This window comes from Puma concolor, chromosome A3 (genome assembly GCF_028749965.1).
Source record: "Puma concolor isolate L17-30 chromosome A3, mPumCon1.1.hap2, whole genome shotgun sequence".
NCBI lineage: Eukaryota > Metazoa > Chordata > Mammalia > Carnivora > Felidae > Puma > Puma concolor.
The window spans coordinates 16404217-16430784 of record NC_141669.1 but is presented as its reverse complement, the minus strand read 5'-3'; the positions used below and the strand labels follow the sequence as shown (position 1 = coordinate 16430784).

At 39.8% G+C, this 26568-nt stretch overlaps 1 protein-coding gene across 3 annotated transcripts in view; it reads right to left on the bottom strand.

The window, feature by feature from the left end:
* LOC147582280 (uncharacterized) overlaps window positions 1-26568 on the bottom strand; it is a 159951-nt gene that overhangs the window by 127938 nt on the left and 5445 nt on the right. For all 3 annotated transcript variants that reach the window (XR_015248920.1, XR_015248921.1, XM_086700098.1), the window contains exon 2: window positions 8356-8430. Coding sequence is in view for 1 of the 3 variants with exons in the window: in XM_086700098.1 (XP_086556224.1) it covers window positions 8356-8404 (49 nt within the window). In the remaining 2 variants the exon portion in view is untranslated. The remainder of the gene's footprint in view (window positions 1-8355; window positions 8431-26568) is intronic.

Here is a 26568-nt window from a genome sequence, read left to right as displayed (position 1 = left end):
AAGCAGCATTTCTGCACTTCATTGATAAGGACAATTTAAATATTTGTAACTGGGGGTGCCTGGGTGACTCAGTCAGTTAAGTGTCTGACTTACGCTCAGTCATGATCTCATGGTTCGTGAGTTTGAGTCCCACATCGGGCTCTGTGCTGACAGCTCGGAGCCTGGAGTCTGCTTCAGATTCTGTATCTCCCTCTCTCTCTGTGCCTCCCCGACTCACACTCTGTCTCTGTCTCAAAAATAAATAAAATTTTTTTAAAAATTTAAAAAAATAATTATTTATAACTGATTATTTGAGTTTCATTTATCCATTAAACAAATATCTGTAATACTGAAGAGTATGCTCCTGTTTGGGTTTATATCTTGAGGAAAATTTGAATTGTCAATATTTGCTAACCATGTCTAGAATTCAAGCACCATATTTTCAAATGAAGCTTGCTTTTGCTTGAGATCTTTCCTTTAAAAATATATAGACTTAGCTGAATAATCTATATTTTATTGTATCTTAAGCAAATACAGAAGGAAGCTTTTAGGAAAAAGTTAGCATGCACTGTTTTCTTTTTCCCAATAGCTTTAGAGGAAAATAGTGTGATCAGTCAAAAGCAAATGACTGAAAGGATTGACAGGTTGTAATACTGTAGGTCCAGGAATTGGGGGGTAAAGCACACTGTCTTCTTCAAGGACTGCAGAGAAGAGATTAGCTCCCTGTATTTCCAGCAGCATGGTAGATTCAATCCTCTGAATGAAACACCCTGATAAACACCACTACAATTTCTGAATAAAATATTTTAAGCACTTCTTTAACTTGACAAAAGGGTCAGGAATCTTCAGAAGAAGAAAAAAAATGGGGAACAAAATGAATACCAAAGTCAGCTAACTGAAACCACATAAGCACTAGAACACATGTGTGAGCTCCATTTTCACTTCGATAGAGAAAGAAAAAAATCTTGCTGCAACTCAAAATCCAAAGGCAATAAAACTGGGAGAAAATATTTGCGACAGTATCACAGATAAAGGGCTCCTAACTCTAATTTTAAAGAACTTCTAAAATTTGGGAGGAAAAATGGGCAAAAACACAGACAATTCACAAAAAGAGATACAAAAGTGGCTCCAAAACATATGAAAAGGTGTTGTCCTTACTCATGACAGGAAGAATAGACGTTAAAACCACACTGAAATGCCATTTCTTACCCAATAGATTAGCCAAATTTGAAAACGTGGCAATGTGCTCTGCTGGCAAGGCTATGGTTAGTTGATGGTTTCATACATTGCTGGTGAAGTTTCAAAAGGGAAAGAACCCCGTGTGAAGAGGAGTTTGGCAACATGTAACAGAACCACGTATGTTCCTTCAACCCAAAAATCTCCCTAGAAATGCTAGAAATTTACCTAGAGTATCCTCTAGGATACACTCTCTAGGTTGCATGCTCCAACAAGGTGCATGTGACCCTTCGGGTCTTAGGGTAATTTTATTTTTAATTTTTTGAGGAACCTCTACAATGTTTCCCTGAGTGGCTGCACCAGTTTGCAATCCTACCAGCAGTGGAAAAGGGTTCCCTTTTCTCCACATCCTCACCAACATCTGTTGTTGCCTGCGTTGTTAATTTTAGCCATACTGACAGGTGTGAGGTGGAATCTCTTTGTGGTTTTGATTAGTATTTCCCTGATGATGAGTCATGTTGAGCATCTTTTCTCATGTCTGTTAGCCATCTGGATGTCTTCTTTGGAAAAGTGTCTGTTCATGTCTTCTGCCCATTTCTTCACTGGATTATTTGTGTTTTGGGTGTTGAGTTTGATAAGTTCTTTATACATTTTGGATACTAACCCTTTATCTAATATGCCATTTGCAAATATCTTCTTCCATTCTGATAGTTGCCTTTTAGTTTTTGTTGATTATTTCCTTAGCTGTGCAGAAGCTTTTTATCTTGGTGAGGTCCCAGTAGTTCGTTTTTGCTTTTGTTTCCCTTGTCTCCCGAGACAAGGTCAAAGAGGTTGCTGCCTATTTTCTCCTATAGGATTTTGATGATTTCCTGTCTCACATTTAAGTCTTTCATCCATTTTGAATTTATTTTTGTGTATGATGAAAGAAAGTGACCCAGTTTTATTCTTTTGCATGTTGCTGTCCAGTTTTCCCAGCACCATTTGCTGAAGAGACTGTCTTTTTTTCCACTGGATATTCTTTCCTGCTTTTTTGAAGATCAGTTGGCCATACATTTGTGAGTCCATTTCTGGGCTCTCTATTCTGTTCCATTGATCTATATGTCTGTTTTTATGCCAATACCATACTGTCTTGATGCAGCTTGAAATCTGGAATTGTGATGCCTCCAGCTTTGGTTTTCTTTTGGATTTCTTTGGGTATTTGGGGTATTTTCTGGTTCCATACAAATTTTAGAATTGTGTGGTCCAGTTCTGTGAAGAATGCTGGTGTTATTTTGATAGGGATTGCATTAAATGTGAGATTGTGTTGGGTACTACAGACATTTTAACAATATTTGTTCTTCCAATCCATGAGCATGGAATGTTTTTCCATTTCTTTGTGTCTTCTTCAATTTCTTTCATAAACTTTCTATAGTTGTCAGAACTTTTACCTCTTTGGTTAGGTTTGTTCCCAGGTACTTTGTGATTTTCAGTACAGATGTAAATGGGATCTGTTCCTTGATTTCTCTTTCTGCTGCTGCATTATTGGTGTATAGAAATACAACCAATTTCTATACACTGATTTTATACCCTGCGACTGCAAATTCATGTATCAGTTCTAACAGTTTTTTGGTGGAGTCTTTCGGTTTTTCCACATAGAGTATCATGTCATTTGCGAAGAGTGAAAGTTTGGCTTCTTCCTTGCCAATTTGTATGTCTTTTATTTCTTTTTGTTGTCTGATTGCTGAGGCCAGGACTCCCAGTACTATGTTGAACAACAGTGGTGAGAGTGGACCTCCCTGTCATGTTCCTGACCTTAGGGGGAAAGCTCTCAGTTTTTCCCCATTAAGGATAATAGCTGTGGGTCTCTTGTATATGGCCTTTATGATGTTGAGGTGTGTTCACTCTATCCCTACTTTCTTTCTTTTTTTAATTAATTTATTTAAATTCAGGATTTCTATGTTAACTAACATACAGTGTAGTATTGGTTTCAGGATTCATCACTCAAATATAATACCCAGTGCTCATCCCAATAAGTGCCCTCCTTAATGCCCATCACCCATTTGGCCCATCCCCCTGCCCACCTCCCCTCCAGCAACCCTCAGTTTGTTCTCTGTATTTAAGAGTCCCTTATGGGGGCGCCTGGGTGGCGCAGTCGGTTAAGCGTCTGACTTCAGCCAGGTCACGATCTCGCGGTCCGGGAGTTCGAGCCCCGCGTCGGGCTCTGGGCTGATGGCTCGGAGCCTGGAGCCTGTTTCCGATTCTGTGTCTCCCTCTCTCTCTGCCCCTCCCCCGTTCATGCTCTGTCTCTCTCTGTCCCAAAAATAAATAAAAAAAAAACATTGAAAAAAAAAAATTAAAAAAAAAAAAAAAAAAAAAAAGAGTCCCTTATGGTTCATCTCCCTGTTTTTATCTTATCTTTCCTTCCCTTCACCTGTGTTTATCTGTTTTGTTTCTTAAATTCCACATATGATCCCTACTTTCTTGAGGGTTTTTATCAATTAAGGATGCTGTATTTCGTCAAATTCTTTTTCTGCATCTATTGAGAGGATCTTATGGTTCTCATCCTTTCTTTTATTAATGTATTGTTTCATGTTGATTTATTTGTGAATTAAGGCAAACAACAGAAACAAGAAACAAAACAATAGGGCTTCTAAGAATCTTAAGGGCCTTGTCCCATTGACTACAGTCCCTCAGGGAGGTTAGGTAGAGGAGGGCGTATCTAGAGATTTGTGAGTGAGACTTTGGTCTAATGGAGAGGCTTATAAATTGATACAAAAGCTCACATTTTTAAAGGAAGCATATCAACTTACACAAAAAAGAGTTATACTCAATGGGGTGCCTGGGTGGCTCAGTCGGTTGAGTGTCCAACTTCAGCTCAGGACATGGTCTCAGGGTTTGTGGTTTTGAGCCCTATACTGGGCTTGCTGCTGACAGCGCAGAGCCCACTTTGGATCCTCTCTCTGTCCTTCCCCCACTTGCTCTCTCTCACCCTCTCTCTTTCAAAAAATAAATAACAATATTAAAACAAAACAAAAGGAATGATACTCAAGGAATTATACCTGAGGGATGGTACCCCACAGAGGACCTTCACCTGCACCTGGACCTGATCTAGATGGTGAGATACTGACTTCAAGCTGATTTTTAAAGGGATGAGAATGGATGGTCTTAGGGATAAGGGATGGATGTACTTCGCACATGTAAGGGGTGGCAACTCTTATGGCCAGAGGGTAGACTGGGACAGGCAGAGTCTTTTCCAAATATGGGAGCAACAATACTGTCATTCCATTTGCCCTCCTCAGAATGTGACTTTGACTCTTCTCTCATCAATAGAGGAGGTCTGTAAGAGGGTTTCCAGATGTAACAAGTGAGAAAATACAGGAAACCCAAAAAATTTTTTAGTATACGTATGACCTGAAAGTTGCATGGGACACACTTAATACTAAAAAATATTGTTATCTGAAATTCAAATATAACTAAGCACTTTTGTATTTTATCTGGCAACCCTAGAATTTCTCCCCCTTAAGTCTGGGTGGGCTTGTGATTACGGTTGAGATGATGCTATGTGAGTTCCTGGGCTAGGTCATAAAAGGTGGTACAGCTGCCTGGTTCTCTCTCCTAGGTTGTTTGCTGGTTGGAACACAGTCACTATGCTGTGAGTCACTAGCCTGTGGTGCACATGGACAGGAATGGGGCTGCTGGCCAATAGCTCTGGCTAAGCTACCAGACAGCAGCTGGTACCAGCTTGCTAGCCATGTGTGAGAGTGATCTTAAAAGTGAATCTTGGGGTGCCCGGCTGGCTGGGTCAGTGGAGCGTGTGACTCTTGATTTCAGGGTTGTGAGTTCAAGCTCTGCGTGGTGTAGAGATTGCTTAAAAAAAAAAAAAAATCTTTAAAAAAAAGAGTCAATCTTTATTCCAGACCATCGCTGAGCTAGCCTAGCTCTGCCACTAAGTTTTAGGGCTGTTTGTTTTTTGTTTTGTTTTGCTTTTAGGTTTCATTTATTTATTTTGAGAGAGAAATAGAGAGCATGAGTAGAGGAGGGAGGACAGAGAGAGAGGGAGAGAGAGAAAATCCCAAGTGGTTTCCGTGAGCAGTCAGTATGCAGAGCCTGATTCGGCGATCGAACTCATGAAGCCATGAAATCATGATCTGAGCCGAAATCAAGAGTCAGTTGCTTGATGGACTGAGCCACCCAGGCACCCCAAGTTTTAGGGTTGTTTGTTATATAACAATAAGGTAACTAGAAAAACAGGTCACATGTTATATCAATCAGGGTTCTCCAGAAAAATGAAACCAACAGTGTAAATATATACACACAACATATAAATACAGAGAGAGAGAGAGAGAGAGAGAGAGAGGGAGAGACAAAGAGACCAAGAAGGATTAAGAATTCAAGGAATTGGGGGCGCCTGGGTGGTGCAGTCGGTTAAGTGTCCGACTTCAGCCAGGTCACGATCTCGCGGTCCGTGAGTTCGAGCCCCGCGTCGGGCTCTGGGCTGATGGCTCAGAGCCTGGAGCCTGTTTCCAATTCTGTGTCTCCCTCTCTCTCTGCCCCTCCCCCGTTCATGCTCTGTCTCTCTCTGTCCCAAAAATAAATAAACGTTGAAGAATTCAAGGAATTGGCTTAAATGATTATAGAGGCTTGGCAAGTCCTAAATTTGCAGGGTAGTCCAGAGGCTGGAGACCCAAAGAAGAGTTGCAGCTGCCATCCAAAGGCAATCTTGTGGTAGAATTCTCTCTTGCTTGGAGGTAGGAGGAAGCCAGTCTTTATTCTATTAAGGTCTTCATCTGATTAGATGAGGCCCACCTACATTATGGAGGGTAACCCAAGTCCACCAATTTAAATGTTAATCTCATCCAAATAACATCTTCATAGAAATTATCCAGAATAATGTTTGACCAAATATTTTGGCACCATGGCCCAGCCAAGTTGACATATAAAATTAACCATCACACACATTAAAGGCTTGTAGCTCATGATTTGTCTAAATCAGCATTTCTCTTCTGGGCCCTAGAGAGGTCTTGACACTTTTGTCTATATGACTTTATAGGAAATGACAGAAGTACACGTTCTCTGCTGCCAAAATTTACCATGATTGGCATTGAAATTGCAACTCTGGGGTGTAACATTCATTAGCTGACAGAACAGGTTTGAAAAAATCCTTTTAACACCATATAGAAAATGACCCACGTGGCAGGATCTTTATCAGAACCCCATAAACTGTGAGAGGAGGGCAAGTTATAGCCTTGATAAAAGGCGTATGTGTTTCCAGGCTTTGACACTAATGACTGGAGTCCAGAGATGAAAATGGATGGGAGGGTTAATTAGTACTTCCACCTCCCTCAGTACTTCCACTTACTCCTGACCTGTGGGAATGGGGAGGTGAGAACATGCAGCGCTGCTCCAGCAGTGTTTCTGCAAAGTACCCAACAAGGGGTGGACATGACAAGAGCATCTCTGCCCATCTCGCAAGAGTCACATGGTGGGTGGAAGAGTGTATTGCTTCAAGGAGGCCTTTCTATTGGTCTCTTACCTCTCCACTTTCGTACCTTATTCTGGCCACATTCCTTATCTTGCTTAGCCAAATCAACTTCCCCTCTTTGACAGAAAAAAAAGGGGGGGGGGACTCTTCGTGCTGTATACCAGAAAATATTTAAAAGCCTAAACCCAAGGTCACGAAACTTTTGCTTTCACTCAGCACAAGACTTACGGACAAGGACACTGCCTTCCTTCAGAGGGATTGTGAATGCCCTAGAACATCAAGTAAGAGGTATTTCCACACAGTGTGATCTGGTAGAGTCCAATCAAAAGCTCTGGAAAGAGGGGTACCTGGGTGGCTCAGTCAGTTAAGTGTCTGACTTCGGCTCAGGTCAAGATCTCAAGGTCCGTGAGTTTGAGCCCCATGTCGGGCTCTGTGCTGTCAGTTCAGAGCCTGGAGCCTGCATCGGATTCTGTGTCTCCCTCTCTCTTTGCCCCTCCCCCACTCGTGCTCTGTCTCTCAAAAAATGAATAAACGTTAAAAGAATTTGTTTCTTAAAAGCTCTGGAAAGATAGTCACAACTACCTCTGGGGCCACTGGTAGCATGTTGACTAATGCAAGGGAAATTCTCTTTAAGAAGTTGGCTCCAAGAGCAAGTGTCATGTCTCCTCAACTCAAGGGATACTCAAAAGGAGACTAGACATCCTGTGAGTACTGACTTAACTCCTTTATGGCTCATGGATAGTGAATACCTTGGCTGTTTGCTCAACTGAACATTGAATGTTCTCCAGATGCCATCTTTCTTCTTCTCCCATGGTCCATCCCATTTTCCCCAAGCTCTTCCCTAATTAATCGTATCTTCTCCCTTTCTCTCTCAACCCTCCTAGCCTAAGAAATGTCTCCAAGTTTTCTCTTATCATATAGGCTTCCAGTCTACAGTCCAGGTCCCAGAGGGGAATTCCTCCCTTTTCACTGAGACTTAAGAGTTTTGAAACACAAAAGCAAGGATTGCCTTCTTTCTGCTTTCTGCCGTGCTTTCCTACCCTACTGTAGGGAATGTGGAATGTCCACTTGACTGGGTGGGAGAAGGGCCAGAAGAATACCAGGAACAAAACTGGATTCATTATTATTTCAATAGCATGATACCACAGCATGCTGGTTTTGAAAGCAGGCTGTAAGTATGAGACACCAATGACTCAGTCAAGGCGAGTGGCAACTCAGCACATTCCATTGGCAGCTACACCTGGACCCAGTGTTTCTCCTTCAAAATGCGGTTTATTCATTCATTCATTCATTCACCCACTCAATGATGTTAACATTTTCAAATTTATTTTGTTAGCTATTTTTTCTGAGAAAAGGGAGTGTGATGCATAAAATATCTAATAAAATAAGTAAAGAAAAATCACTTTGGAAATAAACCTAATTTTCAGAGTCAACATAGGTCAGAAATGATATTGAATGAGTGAGCATCCAAGTTCAAATTATCATGTTGAACTGAGCAAATACTTGTGAAGAACAAAGGAAAATATCAGAACCGACTGAGGAGCACCAGGCCTTTCAGTGCAGTCAGTGCTGATAGAAACAAACATCATCCATATGCAGGTAGGATTACATATGGAAAATCCACAAGCCTCTGAATTGAGCACCTACTGTAGTTAAGGTATTTTCCCATCAAAGCTTTAGTTACAAGTATAGCGAGACACCAAGGGAAGAAGATTACAGTGAAAATAAAAGCTACTTACCTTCAGGAGAAACTTCTTGCTCGATGGAGTTAGGGAGTGGGAAGGACATGTCTTTTGGAATCTCATTCACAGGAACTTGAACAAACAGATGAAGAAGTTACTAAAATTGCCATTCTCCCAACATTTACTATTTGTACTATGGCTCATGAATGCCCTTGCAAATTAGATTTTTTTTTAGGGGTGCCTAGGTGGCTTAGTCAAATTAAGCATTCGACTCTTGGTTTCAGCTCAGGTCATGATCTCATGATTCATGGGTTTGAGCCCCACGTTGGTGGCAGTGCAAAGCCTGCTTGGGATTCTCTCTCTCTCTTTCTCTCTGCCCCTCCCCTGCTCATTCTCTCTGCTCCCCACCCCCACCCCCCCGCCTCTGAAAATAAAATAAACTTAACTTTTTTTTTTTTTACTTTTTAAAAAACACCTGTGGCTTTCTTCTCCATAAAAATACACAAACACAATTTTTAAAATTTATTTTCTTTCACTGAAAATTGGTTTGTTCAGTGACCTGATATTAATATTGCATAGTGGGAAGAACATTGAATTGGCTCTGTCACTAACACAGGCAAGTTCATGTAACCTCTATTGATCTCAGTTCCTCATCTGTAAAATGAGAAGATTGGATTAAATGACCTCCATATGTCCTTCTATTATGATGTGTCCCTAACTGAAAGGAAGTTCAGTATTCCTTAATGGAGGGTCTTGCATTAGAAGCAGTACTTTTGGTGAAAGGCGTGGCTGGCCCCTTGATTCACTTTCCTCACTCTTTCCTCCTGAGTTCTCCCTTAATTCTTGTGGACCCTGGATGATTCTTACAGCTACCATCATACTGACTTCAGAAGGACTCTACATGGACACAGGCCCTTGCCTTGGCACCTCTGAATACTACTTAGATAGGGAAGAAACATTTAAAGTGGAAATACACAGAAAGAGCAGCATGCATCTAGAGTGAATCAACTTACAAGCTATGGCTTACTCACTTTTACTCTGTGATGCACAACAAGGGTCCCACTCAGTCTGGGTCCCCATATGCCTTCTCACCTAAAAGTATCCTTATGGAAACGTAAACTCCTCATAGCTCAGGCTCAGAGAGGAAGAGAAAGGCCCAGTTATTTATCAACTGAGTTCCCCCTTACAATTGTTCTGGTTTTATCTGAAGACTTTGCCTGGTCTCTAGATGATAGACACCAAGATGACCTTCTGGGAAGTCTCCACTCTTACCAGTACCACCAATTCAAGGATCATGCCCTGACAGAACTCAGCATGATAGTCTTGTTATTTTAGAACACAACATGGGGCGACTGAGTGGCTCAGTTGGTTGGGCGTCCAACTTCAGCTCAGGTCATGATCTCATGGTTTACAGGTTCGAGCCCTGGGTAGGGCTCTGTGCTGACAGCTCAGAGCTGGGAGCCTGCTTCAGATTCTGTGTCTCCCTCTCTCTCTGCCTCTCCCCCCTCGTGCTCTGCCTCTCTCTCCTTCAAAAATAAATGAACATAAAAAAAAAAAGAACACAATACAGTAACCCCAGCTCTCCTCCTGTGAAATAACAGAGTAGGGGAGATATATATGATAAAACACCAATGTTATAACTTTGCTAGTTCTCATTTTGCAGATGCATTAGTCAAGAGTTGGTGAATGTAAGAGAAAACCCAACTAAACACTGCATTCCACAAGCATATTTCAAAAGCACGAAGTAGATAAATAAACTTTTATCTCTCAGGTAAAAGAAATTCGGAGGTACATAGTCCAAGGCTGTTAAGACAGCCTTACAGTGCCAGTCTCAGATTTTTCCATCTTTCTGCCTCACCATCTCTAATACATAGTGTTCATTCTCATGAGAGCCTTATGGTCCAAGATAGGTGCTGGAGCTCCAGCCAATACACCCATATTGCAAGCAGTATGGAAATATAAAAGGTCAGTGCCAGATAACTGTCTGCCTTTTGAGATTTCTTAGAAGTTTCACCCACCATATATTTGTAGTTTATTGGCCAGAGATTGGTCACTTGGCCACAATACATTTGGAAACTCGGCACCTGACACCCCAAATAAAATTAGAAATCCTTTATGAGGGAAGGAGAGAAGAATAGATATTGGATTGACAGTAAATTAGCCATCTCTGCTTCGGTTGGTGTGTAACAAAGTATAGTGGGAAATCTGGAGGACGCTCCAGGCAGGTAGAAAAGGCTTCCCTGAAAAGGTTTAGCATTTGAACTAAAACAAAAGAATTAATTAGCCTCCCCAGTTGGTGAAGGCCATCTAAGACTAAACAAATAGATGTGTAAATACAAAGGCATCAAAATACAGCTTGTAGAAAAGCTCTAGATTTTTAAAACTCCTACAGCAAGGGAGAAAAGACCAGAATGGAAGATTAGAGCCAGAAAATGAAGACCCTGTAAGCTGAATAGAGGACTGTGGGTTTCATCCTGTAGGTAAGAGAGAGCCAATAGGCAATTTTAAGCATGGGAGTGACATAGTCTGATTTGCACAACTGTAAGATTATTCAACACTTACACGAGGATATGTCCATAGGTGAGTGGTACAGGGGAATTCTCTCTTATAAATGGCTCACCTCAATAGAGAGTCACTAACAGATGCGATAAGGACATCTTTGGTAATGGCGGGGTGGGGGGGGGGGAAGGATGAGCAAGGCAAACAACTGGGCTAAAAACACTTTCCAAAATTTCCTTGAAAAGACAACACACACACACACATACACACACACACATACACACACTGACACACTGCACACGAAACCCAGTATAAACACACTCCAAATCTGCGGAAGTTGTCAGGGAATCTTGGGACTCAGATAAACATAAAGGAGGGAAAAAAATAAGAGATGGATAAAAAAGTCACAGATCTAATTCTGATCTATTCTTTTGTTCTGTCATTTACAGATCAGTCCCCCCCCACCACCACTTAAATTCTATCTCACTCTTAACATAATGGAGAGCCAATTTTTTAATCAAAAGCCATTTTTAGGATCAAAGAGAAACATATTTCTAGGCGGATAGTATGTTAGTTATATCTTGTAATATCATATGGTGAGGGGTATTCAACTAAAATTAGAGATGATATTTACTGAAATTCTCAAAAAATCAAATGCCTCCAAATCCAGGGGAGGCAAATTGAATCTTTTTTCTTTCAGGATATTTTTCTCAAGTACTAGCGGAAGTGCTAATGAGAGACAGGCCTCCTTGCCATCCAGTGACAAATGTAATAGGTTACATGAAACCACAGAAAATGAGTCTATTTAAAAATGTCAGATACAACACTAAAGGAAAACTCGGTCTTGTATTTTTTCCTCTTGATCATGGTCTAATAGAGACAATTCAGAAATGATTTCTTCTGAACTTGGTGATATTCATGATTGAAATAGTGTTGCTAATGATAACAATGTGTAGAATTATTACATGGAAAGTACTAATAATGCAAATCATATGGTCTGTAGATGCAGTTGCCCGCAGATTATTTTTTTCCTAGGCATATTTGATTACTCAGAGATTAGCATACTAAAACTCAGATTTGTACTAACATATTGAGAATTGGGGTTTATAAGAACAAAATTAGACATTTAAAAATCGCTTCTTAGCCTTTTAGCTAAGATCAAGTGTAAAATTAGATATTTAACCAAATTTTCTTATGTCAGCTTTGCCATGTACAATAATGACAATACAGAGAAGGAGGTATTGAACCAAAATTAATATTTTCAAATATTTTTTTGATCTTATGTTTTTGCTTAGATCTACTACAACAGTGTTCTGTAACCCATAATATTAAAATAATTGTAAAATTATAAGTACTTGCTAAATAAAAGTACAGCTCTTAATCTGTGGTTTCAAAATAAGATGCATATTTTAGAGTCTTTAAATATTACCTGACTTCTTGACTATGGCTTCAAGAAAAAATTAGAATATTTTCTTTTTCCTATTTAGAGGAATTTTTTTAAACTATCTTCATATATCATGCTGATACTTACAGGAGACACTTTTATTCTGGAAGAGACAACATTTATAAAAATATGTTACTAAGATTATGGGTCATTTCCACTGGTTTTAAGGAATAATGAAGTCAGAATTTTTAAATTGCAAACAAGTAGAGCCAGTGTTTTCTTTTCTTTCTTTCTTTCTTTCTTTTTTTTTTTTTTTTCATATTATTAGCTTTCTAGAACCATGTCCCAAAGGTGATGGGTATAGAGCAAGGAATTTTCTCAAAGAAAAAAAGTTGTAACAGAGGAACTTTTCTGACCCAAGACTTAGCATCAGACAAATCATGGCTATGATGACAGATGTGTCATAAAAGCAAAGACACAACTATAAATTTTTGTAATAATTTAATTAGCAAGAATTGCACCTGAAGTCCCATAAAATTTACTTATACCTTATTTTTCAAAAGATGTTCCTACATTATATCTAGGTATACATGATATATAGTAAATAGTACATAAAGGTACATATGAAGGAATATAGAATATATACCTATATGCGTTTGTATATATATTCAGTACATGCTATAGCAGACGGTTTTGCTAGCTTATTCTACAATAACAAACAACTCAAAAATCTCCGCAGTTTACAACAACAAAGATTTATTTCTTGCTCCCATTACATGTCTTTAACTGATTGGTTGCACCTCTATTCTGTATCTTCTTCATTCTGGGACCCTGCTCAAATGAACAGTCCCAATATGGGACATACTGATCTTGGGGTAGAGAGGAAAGACAAATGGGAGAATCCTTCAATGAACCATCTGTTAACATTTCATTGTCCAAAACAAGCCATATAGCCAAGCTTGATACCAATGGGTCACCAAAACCAAGTCTTTTGGTGGAAGGGCAGGAAATTATTGGGAATAACTTTGTTGCTTAAATGACTTCCTGAAAACATATTTATCCAAACAATAGATCACTCAACTATCTCCTTCACAGGACAACAGATCCCTCAACTGGGCACATCTGCTTGTTTATCAAATGACTTTACTCATCAGAATCATGGGATACAAGCAAAGTAAAGCTCAGGGGAAAATTCATAGCTAAAAAAATTTATATTTACAAATAAGACTCAAGTTAGGAAAAAGAATGCCAAGGAAAGCAGAAGTGAAGAATCATAAATAACGCATATGCAATAATGAATTTAAAAGGAGAAACATATAAATCCAAGAAATGTTTTTTCCAAAAATCTTAAACCTACATTAACATAAATCTTTAGGTCATCTGATCAAGTGAGGAAATGGGCAATACCATGAAAGCACAAAAGTTGGAAATGATAAGGGAATAACCACAAATAGAGGAAACTGAAAGATTCATAAGCGAATATTTTGCTCAACTCTTAGTAAATTAACTTGAGAAACTGAATTAAAAGGGTGGTTTTAGGAAAATATAAATTGCTGTTAGTTCCAATACTACTCAAATTATTCCAGAGCATAGGAAAAAAAAAAAAAAAAAAGGAAAGAAAATGTCTAAATTCTTCTTATGAAGCTAGTGTAATCCTGGTAACAAAAACCCTAAAAGAAAGCCACATATTAATCCCACTTATGAATATCAATATAAAATCCTACATAAAATATTAACCAATAGAATATAGTAGTGTATTAACAGAACATTTTATGATTGTTTATGTTTTTGAGAATACTCCCAAAATAGTGCCCTCCATTTTCATCAGGGTTCTAAAAAAAAATCTGAAGACTAGGAATAGAACACATGGAGACCAAAACATCATCTGGATTTCCAATAAAGGCTATATTAGGGTCCACAGTTGACATGTTAGTCCAAAGGGGCTGCACAGTGAACCCCAGAATTAGATTTACTCAAATAGCATTCAGTTAGGGTGGAGACTTGCCCAGGTTATATCATGGAGAAGCAAAGACCTCCTACATGCTGTGGGAAGCTAGCTCGGAGAAGAAAACAGAAATGAGCTAAGCATGCCCGGTTTATTCTTCCAAAACTTATATATCATGCAAGTCACTCCACTTTCCTGGGGCAGAGAGAAGAAGGGATTGAGAGAGGCCAGGAATATTACATTCATTTAGATCCTTCACCCTGGAGAGAAACATTGGAAGTGGAGAATACATTTTAGCTTTAAAAAAAAAAAAATTCATTTGGTTTGACCATGAGTCTATGGTCTACATCCCTCAAGAAAGAGACCCATAAGGAGAGTCCTGCTCTTACCCTCAGGAGGCTATTCCACCTAGAATTGGGTGATCTGGGGCTTCGATGGACAAGATAGATTTCTCCCCCAGAAGGCTATGAACTGGCCCAGAAGAGTACATTATATAATAAATCCAAAGCCATGCTATCCTCAAGGCTGAAATTTTATTCTCCATTCTTTTTTCTATCTTAATTTTTGTTCCTGCTGTGCTAAAACAGAGGTTGTGCAATCAGTTTAAATGACAATCTTAAGGTACTCCAATGGTAAAACACAAATCCTTTTGTTGTCTTAGAAGCCCCCAACTGGAACCTTGAGGATGCAGTCAGCTAAATCCATTTTAGAGAAATTCAAGAAATTGAATAAGAACTGGGTAATAAAAAGATATTACTGAGTTATTGTTAATTTTATGAGGGGTGATAACAGTGCTGCTGTTTCTGTTATTAAAAGTCCTTATCTGTTAGAGACTCACACTAAAATATTTAAGGTTAAAGTAGTATCATTTTAAGAATTCTCTTTTAAATGTTTCAGCAAAAAAAGCAAACAGACAAAAGACAGTCAAGTGAACATACTGTAGATGTAGTAAGTGCTAGACTGTTAGAGATGTTCAAGGTATCTCAAAATCCCAGCAGCCTAATTCTGCTGCCTAGGAAAATTAGGGCAGTGTTACTTGAGTATTGGAAAATGCATACAGACTTTTCTGGTCTATTTGGGGGTAGGGTTACCAAGGAAGGCAACTGCATTCTAAACACAGGACATGGGATATGTAAGGGCACACAGGTTTGGATGTTGAAATACACATGGAAGAGCTCAGGGCAATTCATTAGTAAAAAATGTGCACAACCCTAGTGAAAACATATAAGGTAAAAAGTGTTATTTGTTTTGATTGTGCAGAGTTATGACTAGAATCAACTTTTTTCCACTGGATCATGCCATTTCAGACCAGTTAATTTTGTTAAATTATCTCCTCATCTAGAATGCCATTTTCCTTTTCCTTTATGAAAATACCAGCTATCTTTCAAGACAGGACTCAAGAATTCCCTTCAGTCAAAAGCTCTCCTTACCCAACATATAGTTAACTGAATTCCTCCTCTTCTGACTTAAGAGCATGCTCTTCACTGTGGCACTGGATGATGAGCTCGTCTACAATATCAGGACAGTTTTATGTGGGATAATCTCATCTCCTGGGCTAGAAAAAGTTAACTCAAACCAAGTCTAGAACAATACTTAAGATCTTATAGGACTTATCTGTGGGGCATTTCCCCAGACACAGGGAGAGGGCCAGATGTGAGCAGTCAAAAGTTCACACATCTACTCAACTCCCACAGATGCTCTTTGGGGTTGATATTTCAGTTTTACTAACCAGGGGCAAGAATCACCCCCAAAATGAAAATGAATGTGGTTCTATGACCTCCTTAAATGTTACAAAAATGGGTAATGCCAGAACTAAAAGCTGAGATCCTTTAGTAATATTGGAATATTAACATTTCTTTTAAAAATTTTTGTTTAACTTTGTTAATTTCAGTTAAGAATTCTAAAGAAAAGCACGAATGAAAATGGAATCTAAGAATGGATTTGAACTCTATGGTAACAATGTGACTACATTTTATTTTTTTTAGGAACTAGGCTATGAAAAGACAGGCAAGCACGACTCTTTTAAAGGTATCTAAATCCAAGAAGGCAAAAGTTTAACAGAGAAACCATAATGCAGGGCAGGAGAAGAGTAGACATCTTAGTTCCTCTGTTATGTGGTACCCAGGATCACAGAGGGCGGTATCTCTGATGGATAATTTAGAGAGCGGAATTGTAGGCTTGGGTCTCATTAAAGCTATTAAATATGTTAGCTTGGTTGGTTTAGGCTGAGAATAAGATGGCTTTGCAATTTTTAAGATCACAACATAATGCATTTTTAAACTATAAATTAAAAAAAACTAACACATATGGCTAAACCCAAAGAAAGCTCAATATTAGAGAAAAACATAAATTAGCTGAGTCGGTTGGCTTTCTCTCTGTCAAGACTAAATACTTGTCAAAAGTCACATCAAGCAGGAATATTCAGCCAACAACAGGACAAAGGTACACTGAGGGGAAATATTTGGTGGAAGAGAAGGCATAGTGTTTTGGCAATAGCTACGATTCTGAAGCTTGAAATCTACTTGTTTAATATTGTTCATTTGTTTACAAAACAGAAATGATCTAAGCCTTTATTTAGTTGGTATATTCCTTTCCTATTGCTGCTTCCACAAATTACCACAAATCTGTGGCTTAAAACAACACAAATTTACTCTCTTATACAGTTCTGGAGATCAGAACTTCAAATTCAACTTCACTGGGCTAAAATTAAGGTGGTGACAGGCTTTTGTTCTTTCGGGAAGATGTAGGAGAGAATCCATTTCCTCGCTTTGTCCAGAAATTGGCTACCTACATTCCTTGGTTTGTGGCCCCTTCCTGCATCTTCAAGCCAGCAGCATAGCACCTTGTTATCTGTTTCTTTGATAGAACTGTTGCTTCCACCATCACATTCTCCTTTCTGAGTCTGCCCCCCTCCACTTTCCTCTCCTATGGCCCCTTGGTATTACATTAGGTCCACCTGGATGATCCAGGATAATGTCCCCATCTCAAGATCCTTAACACATCTTAATCACATCTGCAAAGTCCTTTTTGTCATGTAAGGTAACATATTCACAGGTTCCAGAGATTAGGACATGGACATCTTTGGAGGACCATTTTTCAGTCCGCGACTGTTCAACAAATGGATGATATGGAAAGACATTTTGATTTATGAAAAATTCCATTTTTATTTTCCTAGGGAACTTCCATTAAAGTCTCCACTGAAAAATAAGAAGGAATAATTTGTAAAAGTAACAATATTACTAGTCCACAAAAACTAGGTTGAACAGAGCAATTCATTTCTGAGGAATCCAATAAAATGGAAACATACTGTACTCTAAAGGAATATTCATGTGTAGCTAGTCCCAATCTCTACTTTGTCTTTAATTTATAGTGATAGCTGAACTACATCTCCCATATTTTTCTTATCCTCACTGTACCCTGCCCTGACATTAAAAGCTTCCTTATGATGTGGGTTTCATTGAAGGGAATTAATGGGTCATATTGATGGATTAAAATGAAACATTTGGAGTTGCAGTTACATTATGTATGGTGAATGACCTTGAAAGTCTTAAAAATATTATTTTAGTCTCTCTGTAATATATATGTATATGTGTGAGATGTATCAAATATCTAAATGTTGATGTTTGCCAGATATAAAAAAAAATCATTCTTTTTATAAGCAATGAAGGCAATGCTATCATTGAACAGTACTTTTGCAAGAATTTCCAAGTCTCACAGCTCAAGTGTGCTGGATTTTAGGGCCATCTATCTCTTTGGGTCTCTGCATAATTAAATGCCAGCTGGCACAGGATAGCTATAATATAGGAGTTAAATATGGTTTTATGAATGGTTTAGCTATTGATTTTTAACTTACATTTAAGATAAATAAATCACTAAGTGGATCAGTTTTCTTGATCTAAGGTGTTTGAAAAGATATTAATGTGGATCTCAGGGTACAGCACAGCTATCCTATGGAGGCTGCATGAAGCAATTGTATGTTTCACAAGGTTTTAGAATTATCTATACTTAAAAATTTACAAAGAATAAAATTCACTATTAGAGCCAATGGAAAACCACAATTCAAAAGTCACTGATATTTATGACTAGTGGATCTATCTCTAGAACATATATTAAGAACAAATTTTAGATGGCTCGGAGGAGAGAGGGAAGATGGCGGCGTAGGAGGATGCTGGGCTCACCGCGCGCCCTGCAGATCACTTGGATTCCACCTACACCTGCGTAAATAACCCAGAAAACCGCCAGAGGATTAGCAGAACGGAGTCTCCGGAGCCAAGCGCAGACGAGAGGCCCACGGAAGAGGGTAGGAAGGGCGGAGAGGCGGTGCGCGCTCCACGGACTGGCGGGAGGGAGCCGGGGCGGAGGGGCGGCTCGCCAGCCAAGCAGAGCCCCCGAGTCTGGCTGGCAAAAGCGGAGGGGCCTGACGGACTGTGTTCCGACAGCAAGCGCGACTTAGCCTCTGGGAGGTCATAAGTTAACAGCTCTGCTCAGAAAGCGGGAAGGCTGGAGGACAAAGGGAGGGAGAGCTGCTGAACCCCAGGACGACAGAGCTCAGTTTGGTGGGGAACAAAGGCGCTCTCCAGCGCCATCTTCCCCGCCCATCCCCCAGCGAAAATCCCAAAGAGAACCAGTTCCTGCCAGGGAACTTGCTCGCTCCGCGCAAACACCCAACGCTGTGCTTCTGCGGAGCCAAACCTCCAGCAGCGGATCTGACTTCCCGCTGCCACAGGGCCCCTCCTGAAGTGGATCACCTAAGGAGAAGTGAGCTAAGCCTGCCCCTCCTGCCCCCGTGCACCTTGCCTACCCACCCCAGCTAATACGCCAGATCCCCAGCATCACAAGCCTGGCAGTATGCAAGTAGCCCAGACAGGCCACGCCACCCCACAGTGAATCCCGCCCATAGGAGAGGGGAACAGAAGGCATGCACCAGTCTGACTGTGGCCCCGGCGGTGGGCTGGGGGCAGACATCAGGTCGGACTGCGGCCCCGCCCACCAACTCCAGTTATACACCACAGCACAGGGGAAGTGCCCTGCAGGTCCTCACCACTCCAGGGACTATCCAAAATGACCAAGCGGAAGAATTCCCCTCAGAAGAATCTCCAGGAAATAACAACAGCTAATGAACTGATCAAAAAGGATTTAAATAATATAACAGAAAGTGAATTTAGAATAATAGTCATAAAATTAATCGCTGGGCTTGAAAACAGTATAGAGGACAGCAGAGAATCTCTTGCTACAGAGATCAAGGGACTAAGGAACAGTCATGAGGAGCTGAAAAGCGCTTTAAACGAAATGCAAAACAAAATGGAAACCACCACGGCTCGGATTGAAGAGGCAGAGGAGAGAATAGGTGAATTAGAAGATAAAGTTATGGAAAAAGAGGAAGCTGAGAGAAAGAGAGATAAAAAAAATCCAGGAGTATGAGGGGAAAATTAGAGAACTAAGTGATACACTAAAAAGAAATAATATATGCATAATTGGTATCCCAGAGGAGGAAGAGAGAGGGAAAGGTGCTGAAGGTATACTTGAAGAAATAATAGCTGAGAACTTCCCTGAACTGGGGAAGGAAAAAGGCATTGAAATCCAAGAGGCACAGAGAACTCCCTTCAGACGTAACTTGAATCGATCTTCTGCACGACATATCATAGTGAAACTGGCAAAATACAAGGATAAAGAGAAAATTCTGAAAGCAGCAAGGGATAAACGTGCCCTCACATATAAAGGGAGACCTGTAAGACTCGTGACTGATCTCTCTACTGAAACTTGGCAGGCCAGAAAGAATTGGCACGAGATCTTCAGTGTGCTAAACAGAAAAAATATGCAGCCGAGAATCCTTTATCCAGCAAGTCTGTCATTTAGAATAGAAGGAGAGATAAAGGTCTTCCCAAACAAACAAAAACTGAAGGAACTTGTCACCACTAAACCAGCCCTCCAAGAGATCCTAAGGGGGACCCTGTGAGACAAAGTACCAGAGACATCACTACAAGCATAAAACATATAGACATCACAATGACTCTAAACCCGTATCTTTCTATAATAACACTGAATGTAAATGGACTAAATGCGCCAACCAAAAGACATAGGGTATCAGAATGCATAAAAAAACAAGACCCATCTATTTGCTGTCTACAAGAGACTCATTTTAGACCTGAGGACACCTTTAGATTGAGAGTGAGGGGATGGAGAACTATTTATCATGCTACTGGAAGCCAAAAGTAAGCTGGAGTAGCCATACTTACATCAGACAAACTAGACTTTAAATTAAAGGCTGTAACAAGAGATGAAGAAGGGCATTATATAATAATTACAGGGTCTATCCATCAGGAAGAGCTAACAATTATAAATGTCTATGCGCCGAATACCGGAGCCCCCAAATATATAAACAATTACTCATAAACATAAGCAACCTTATTGATAAGAATGTGGTAATTGCAGGGGACTTTAACACCCCACTTACAGAAATGGATAGATCATCTAGACACACGGTCAATAAAGAAACAAGGGCCCTGAATGAGACATTGGATCAGATGGACTTGACAGATATATTTAGAACTCTGCATCCCAAAGCAACAGAATATACTTTCTTCTCGAGTGCACATGGAACATTCTCCAAGATAGATCATATACTGGGTCACAAAACAGCCCTTCATAAGTATACAAGAATTGAAATTATACCATGCATACTTTCAGACCACAATGCTATGAAGCTTGAAATCAACCACAGGAAAACGTCTGGAAAACCTGCAAAAGCATGGAGGTTAAAGAACACCCTACTAACGAATGAGTGGGTCAACCAGGCAATTAGAGAAGAAATTAAAAAATATATGGAAACAAACGAAAATGAAAATACAACAATCCAAATGCTTTGGGACGCAGCGAAGGCAGTCCTGAGAGGAAAATGCATTGCAATCCAGGCCTATCTCAAGAAACAAGAAAAATCCCAAATACAAAATCTAACAGCACACCTAAAGGAAATAGAAGCAGAACAGCAAAGGCAGCCTAAACCCAGCAGAAGAAGAGAAATAATAAAGATCAGAGCAGAAATAAACAATATAGAATCTAAAAAAACCGTAGAGCAGGTCAACGAAACCAAGAGATGGTTTTTCGAAAAAATAAACAAAATTGATAAACCTCTAGCCAGGCTTCTCAAAAAGAAAAGGGAGATGACCCAAATAGATAAAATCATGAATGAAAATGGAATTATTACAACCAATTCCTCAGAGATACAAGCAATTATCAGGGAATACTATGAAAAATTATATGCCAACAAACTGGACAACCTGGAAGAACTGGACAAATTCCTAAACACCCACACTCTTCCAAAACTCAATCAGGAGGAAATAGGAAGCTTGAACAGACCCATAACCAGCGAAGAAATTGAATCGGTTATCAAAAATCTCCCAACAAATAAGAGTCCAGGACCAGATGGCTTCCCAGGGGAGTTCTACCAGACGTTTAAAGCAGAGACAATATCTATCCTTCTCAAGCTATTCCAAGAAATAGAAGGGGAAGGAAAACTTCCAGACTCATTCTATGAAGCCAGTATTACTTTGATTCCTAAACCAGACAGAGACCCAGTAAAAAAAGAGAACTACAGGCCAATATCCCTGATGAATATGGATGCAAAAATTCTCAATAAGATACTAGCAAATCGAATTCAACGGCATATAAAAAGAATTATTCACCATGACCAAGTGGGATTCATTCCTGGGATGCAGGGCTGGTTCAACATTCGCAAATCAATCGTGATACATCACATTAACAAAAAAAAAAGAGAAGAACCATATGATCCTGTCAATCGATGCAGAAAAGGCCTTTGACAAAATCCAGCACCCTTTCTTAATAAAAACCCTTGAGAAAGTCGGGATAGAAGGAACATACTTAAAGATCATAAAAGCCATTTATGAAAAGCCCACAGCTAACATCATCCTCAACGGGGAAAAATTGAGAGCTTTTTCCCTGAGATCAGGAACACGACAGGGATTCCCACTCTCGCCGCTGTTGTTTAACATAGTGCTGGAAGTTCTAGCATCAGCAATCAGACAACAAAAGGAAATCAAAGGCATCAAAATTGGCAAAGATGAAGTCAAGCTTTCGCTTTTTGCAGATGACATGATATTATACATGGAAAATCCGATAGACTCCACCAAAAGTCTGCTAGAACTGATACATGAATTCAGCAAAGTTGCAGGATACAAAATCAATGTACAGAAATCAGTTGCATTCTTATACACTAACAATGAAGCAACAGAAAGACAAATAAAGAAACTGATCCCATTCACAATTGCACCAAGAAGCATAAAATACCTAGGAATAAATCTAACCAAAGATGTAAAGGATCTGTATGCTGAAAACTATAGAAAGCTTATGAAGGTAATTGAAGAAGATTTAAAGAAATGGAAAGACATTCCCTGCTCATGGACTGGAAGAATAAATATTGTCAAAATGTCAATACTACCCAAAGCTATCTACACATTCAATGCAATCCCAATCAAAATTGCACCAGCAGTCTTCTCAAAACTAGAACAAGCAATCCTAAAATTCATATGGAACCACAAAAGGCCCCGAATAGCCAAAGTAATTTTGAAGAAGAAGACCAAAGCAGGAGGCATCACAATCCCAGACTTTAGCCTCTACTACAAAGCTGTCATCATCAAGACAGCATGGTATTGGCACAAAAACAGACACATAGACCAATGGAATAGAATAGAAACCCCAGAACTAGACCCACAAACGTATGGCCAACTCATCTTTGACAAAGCAGGAAAGAACATCCAATGGAAAAAAGACAGTCTCTTTAACAAATGGTGCTGGGAGAACTGGACAGCAACATGCAGAAGGTTGAAACTAGACCACTTTCTCACACCATTCACAAAAATAAACTCAAAATGGATAAAGGACCTGAATGTGAGACAGGAAACCATCAAAACCTTAGAGGAGAAAGCAGGAAAAGACCTCTCTGACCTCAGCCGTAGCAATCTCTTACTCGACACATCCCCAAAGGCAAGGGAATTAAAAGCAAAAGTGAATTACTGGGACCTTATGAAGATAAAAAGCTTCTGCACAGCAAAGGAAACAACCAACAAAACTAAAAGGCAACCAACGGAATGGGAGAAGATATTTGCAAATGATATATCGGACAAAGGGCTAGTATCCAAAATCTATAAAGAGCTCACCAAACTCCACACCCGAAAAACAAATAACCCAGTGAAGAAATGGGCACAAAACATGAATAGACACTTCTCTAAAGAAGACATCCGGATGGCCAACAGGCACATGAAAAGATGTTCAACGTCGCTCCTTATCAGGGAAATACAAATCAAAACCACACTCAGATATCACCTCACGCCAGTCAGAGTGGCCAAAATGAACAAATCAGGAGACTATAGATGCTGGAGAGGATGTGGAGAAACGGGAACCCTCTTGCACTGTTGGTGGGAATGCAAACTGGTGCAGCCGCTCTGGAAAGCAGTGTGGAGGTTCCTCAGAAAATTAAAAATAGACCTACCCTATGACCCAGCAATAGCACTGCTAGGAATTTATCCAAGGGATACAGGAGTACTGATGCATAGGGGCACTTGTACCCCAATGTTTATAACAGCACTCTCAACAATAGCCAAATTATGGAAAGAGCCTAAATGTCCATCAACTGATGAATGGATAAAAACATTGTGGTTTATATACACAATGGAAACTACATGGCAATGAGAAAAAATGAAATATGGCCTTTTGTAGCAACGTGGATGGAACTGGAGAGTGTGATGCTAAGTGAAATAAGCCATATAGAGAAAGACAGATACCATATGTTTTCAATCTTATGTGGATCCTGAGAAACTTAACAGAAACCCATGGGGGAGGGGAAGGAAAAAAAAAAGAGGTTAGAGTGGGAGAGAGCCAAAGCATAAGAGACTCTTAAAAACTGAGAAGAAACTGAGGGTTGATGGGGGGTGGGAGGGAGGGGAGGGTGGGTGATGGGTATTGAGGAGGGCACCTTTTGGGATGAGCACTGGGTGTTGTATGGAAACCAATTTGACAATAAATTTCATATATTAAAAAAAAAAAGAACAAATTTTAGTTTTCTTCTACACTTAGAAAAAAAACTTTATTTTCTTCTGTGTCTTTGCTCTTTTTCTTCCTCTTGTCCCTTTTTACATAATCTTCAATCTACATATCCTAGTTCAAAGGGGGTCTAACCAAGATTTTCAACTTTATGTGCAATGGAATAATGAGGAAGAGGGAAACATATTCTACGACTAAGTGCAGGTCCTTCTGACATCCTTATAACATCCACCAGAAATATTCCTTCCTATCATAAATATCTAGGTGTTACATTTTTCTCTGTTTCAATCTCACTGCTATTGTGGGCTCTCCATCCCTTCTGCAGTGTCCCCAACTACTCTCTTACTTCCATGAAAGGGTCCTCTACAACTGTGGCAGTTTCTAGGAGTTATCTTCAAGTGTCCCCACATAGCTGATCTGGGCCATATCAGAAATGCAGCCATTTTTCCTCTCTTTCTCACCAGCAACATCGCCCATGGAATGCCAAGAGGCTCTGATGCTACCTCCACTGCACTTTCTTCCTTGTAAGGGCTGCATATGGTTGACAGTCCCCTGAAATCATTTCATGTCCTTGCACACCATGCCTATATTTCTGTGCTCAACAAGAGACATATTTCCTTGGTATCATATTTAGTCATGGTAGTTCCTGAGGGGAACTACTTTGGGATCCCAAAATCTCTCATAGATTTTGTGGGAAAATTACTTCTGTCTGCTTCCTGCTATAATCCTTCTCTCTCTAGGACTCAGACATGAATTTGAATGGATAGGGCAAAAAGAAGACCATTATCTGAGACCATCATCCTGAACTCTGACTTCAAATTTCTCTTCCCCTTCTAGAACTATATAAAGTGTTTGGCACAAAACTTGGCATGTAATAAATGTTCAATAAATATTAGATGACAAAAGTCTCTGTCTCTTCTTTTGGTCATTTACATTCCTTAGAGTTCCATAATTAGCCTATTCGACATAAGCCTCAATTTACATTTTAAAGGTTTCTTTCCATAAATGATTCCTTGCCACTCAGTCATGAAGTTAAATAATCAGAAAACCTTGCATCGCATCTTTTTGTGGACATTGCTACATCAATAAAATGTGGAGTCCATTCCTGAATGCTCTTATAAATGAGCCCCTGGATGTCTCTAGAGTAGGTCAGCCACTGGCCAACAGCCAGTGAGGAACAGTGACTGGCCAACAATCACATGACTGAGCTCAGCTGTGGATTCTCCAGCCCCAGGGGAGCTTTGAGATGTCTGTGTTTCTGACCAATGAGCTTGGCTGCAACCTCATGAACGACTTTGAGCTAGATCCTCGCATCTAGGCTACTCCTAGATTCCTGAGCCTCAGAAACTCTGTGGGATAATAAATGCCTGCTGTTTTAAGCTGCTATGTTTTGGGTAATTTGTTAAGCAATAATAGGTAACTAATGCACTCCTTACTCTTGATTCTTACCCTTTTAGCTCCCCATCATCAGACATTAATGCCTTTCATTTGTTTATTGTGTTTCTGTGAGACCAAGTGTTTTCTCTTTGGATTGCCTTTGTGTCCTCAGTGCCTGGAAGAGTTTGGAATGTAATAGGTGGTCAATAAACATTGAGTAATGAGAGTCTAAAATTTTCATGTAAAAGGTTAAAATTTTTCAATTTCATATACTGTTGTTAAATCAGTGTACAATTGTCTAATTTTATAGCCATGTGTGTTTACAGTAAACACTCTTGTGGAATGTTTGCCTACTCCCTATGATCCCCTTCACTGGAGCAGAGGGCCCCTCTGTATAAGGTACAATATGACCCCTAGCCCATGTCACTGATGATAGGACGACTGCTAAAAACCAGATCCAAGCTGAGCCAATCTGAAATTCTCCCCCTGAGAATCTGGAATTAAAATCAAGACAGTGAGAAGAAAGAGCCTCCCTGTGTGGCCGTCCCTGTGTGTCAGTCTGCACAGCCTACAATGTACTACCATAACCACACCAAAATTAACACAGAGGTGGATTTCTTTCTTCTATGTGTTCATCCCAGGATGATCAGAAGGCTTAATGCAACAGCAGCTACTCAAGGATACAGCCTGTTGGGACAGACACCATCTTGAATGTTGTCATCACTGTGCCAAAGAAAAAGCTGAAACTTTGAAGGATCTCACACGAGGAATCAACTGCTCAGCCTGGAAGTGAGATAACATTTTTCCTCACAACTCATTGGACAGAACTGCTCACATCCTCTTGGTCTCTCTCCTCCTCTCACTCTCCCCCCAAGTATAAAGGAAGTGCATTCCTAGCAAATGCCTAGAAGGTAGGAAGTAGAAACTATTTGAATCGTACTGATGACTCCTCATCTAAACATAGATTGCATGAGCCATGAACAGCCATATACTTTCAGGTAGCCTAGGG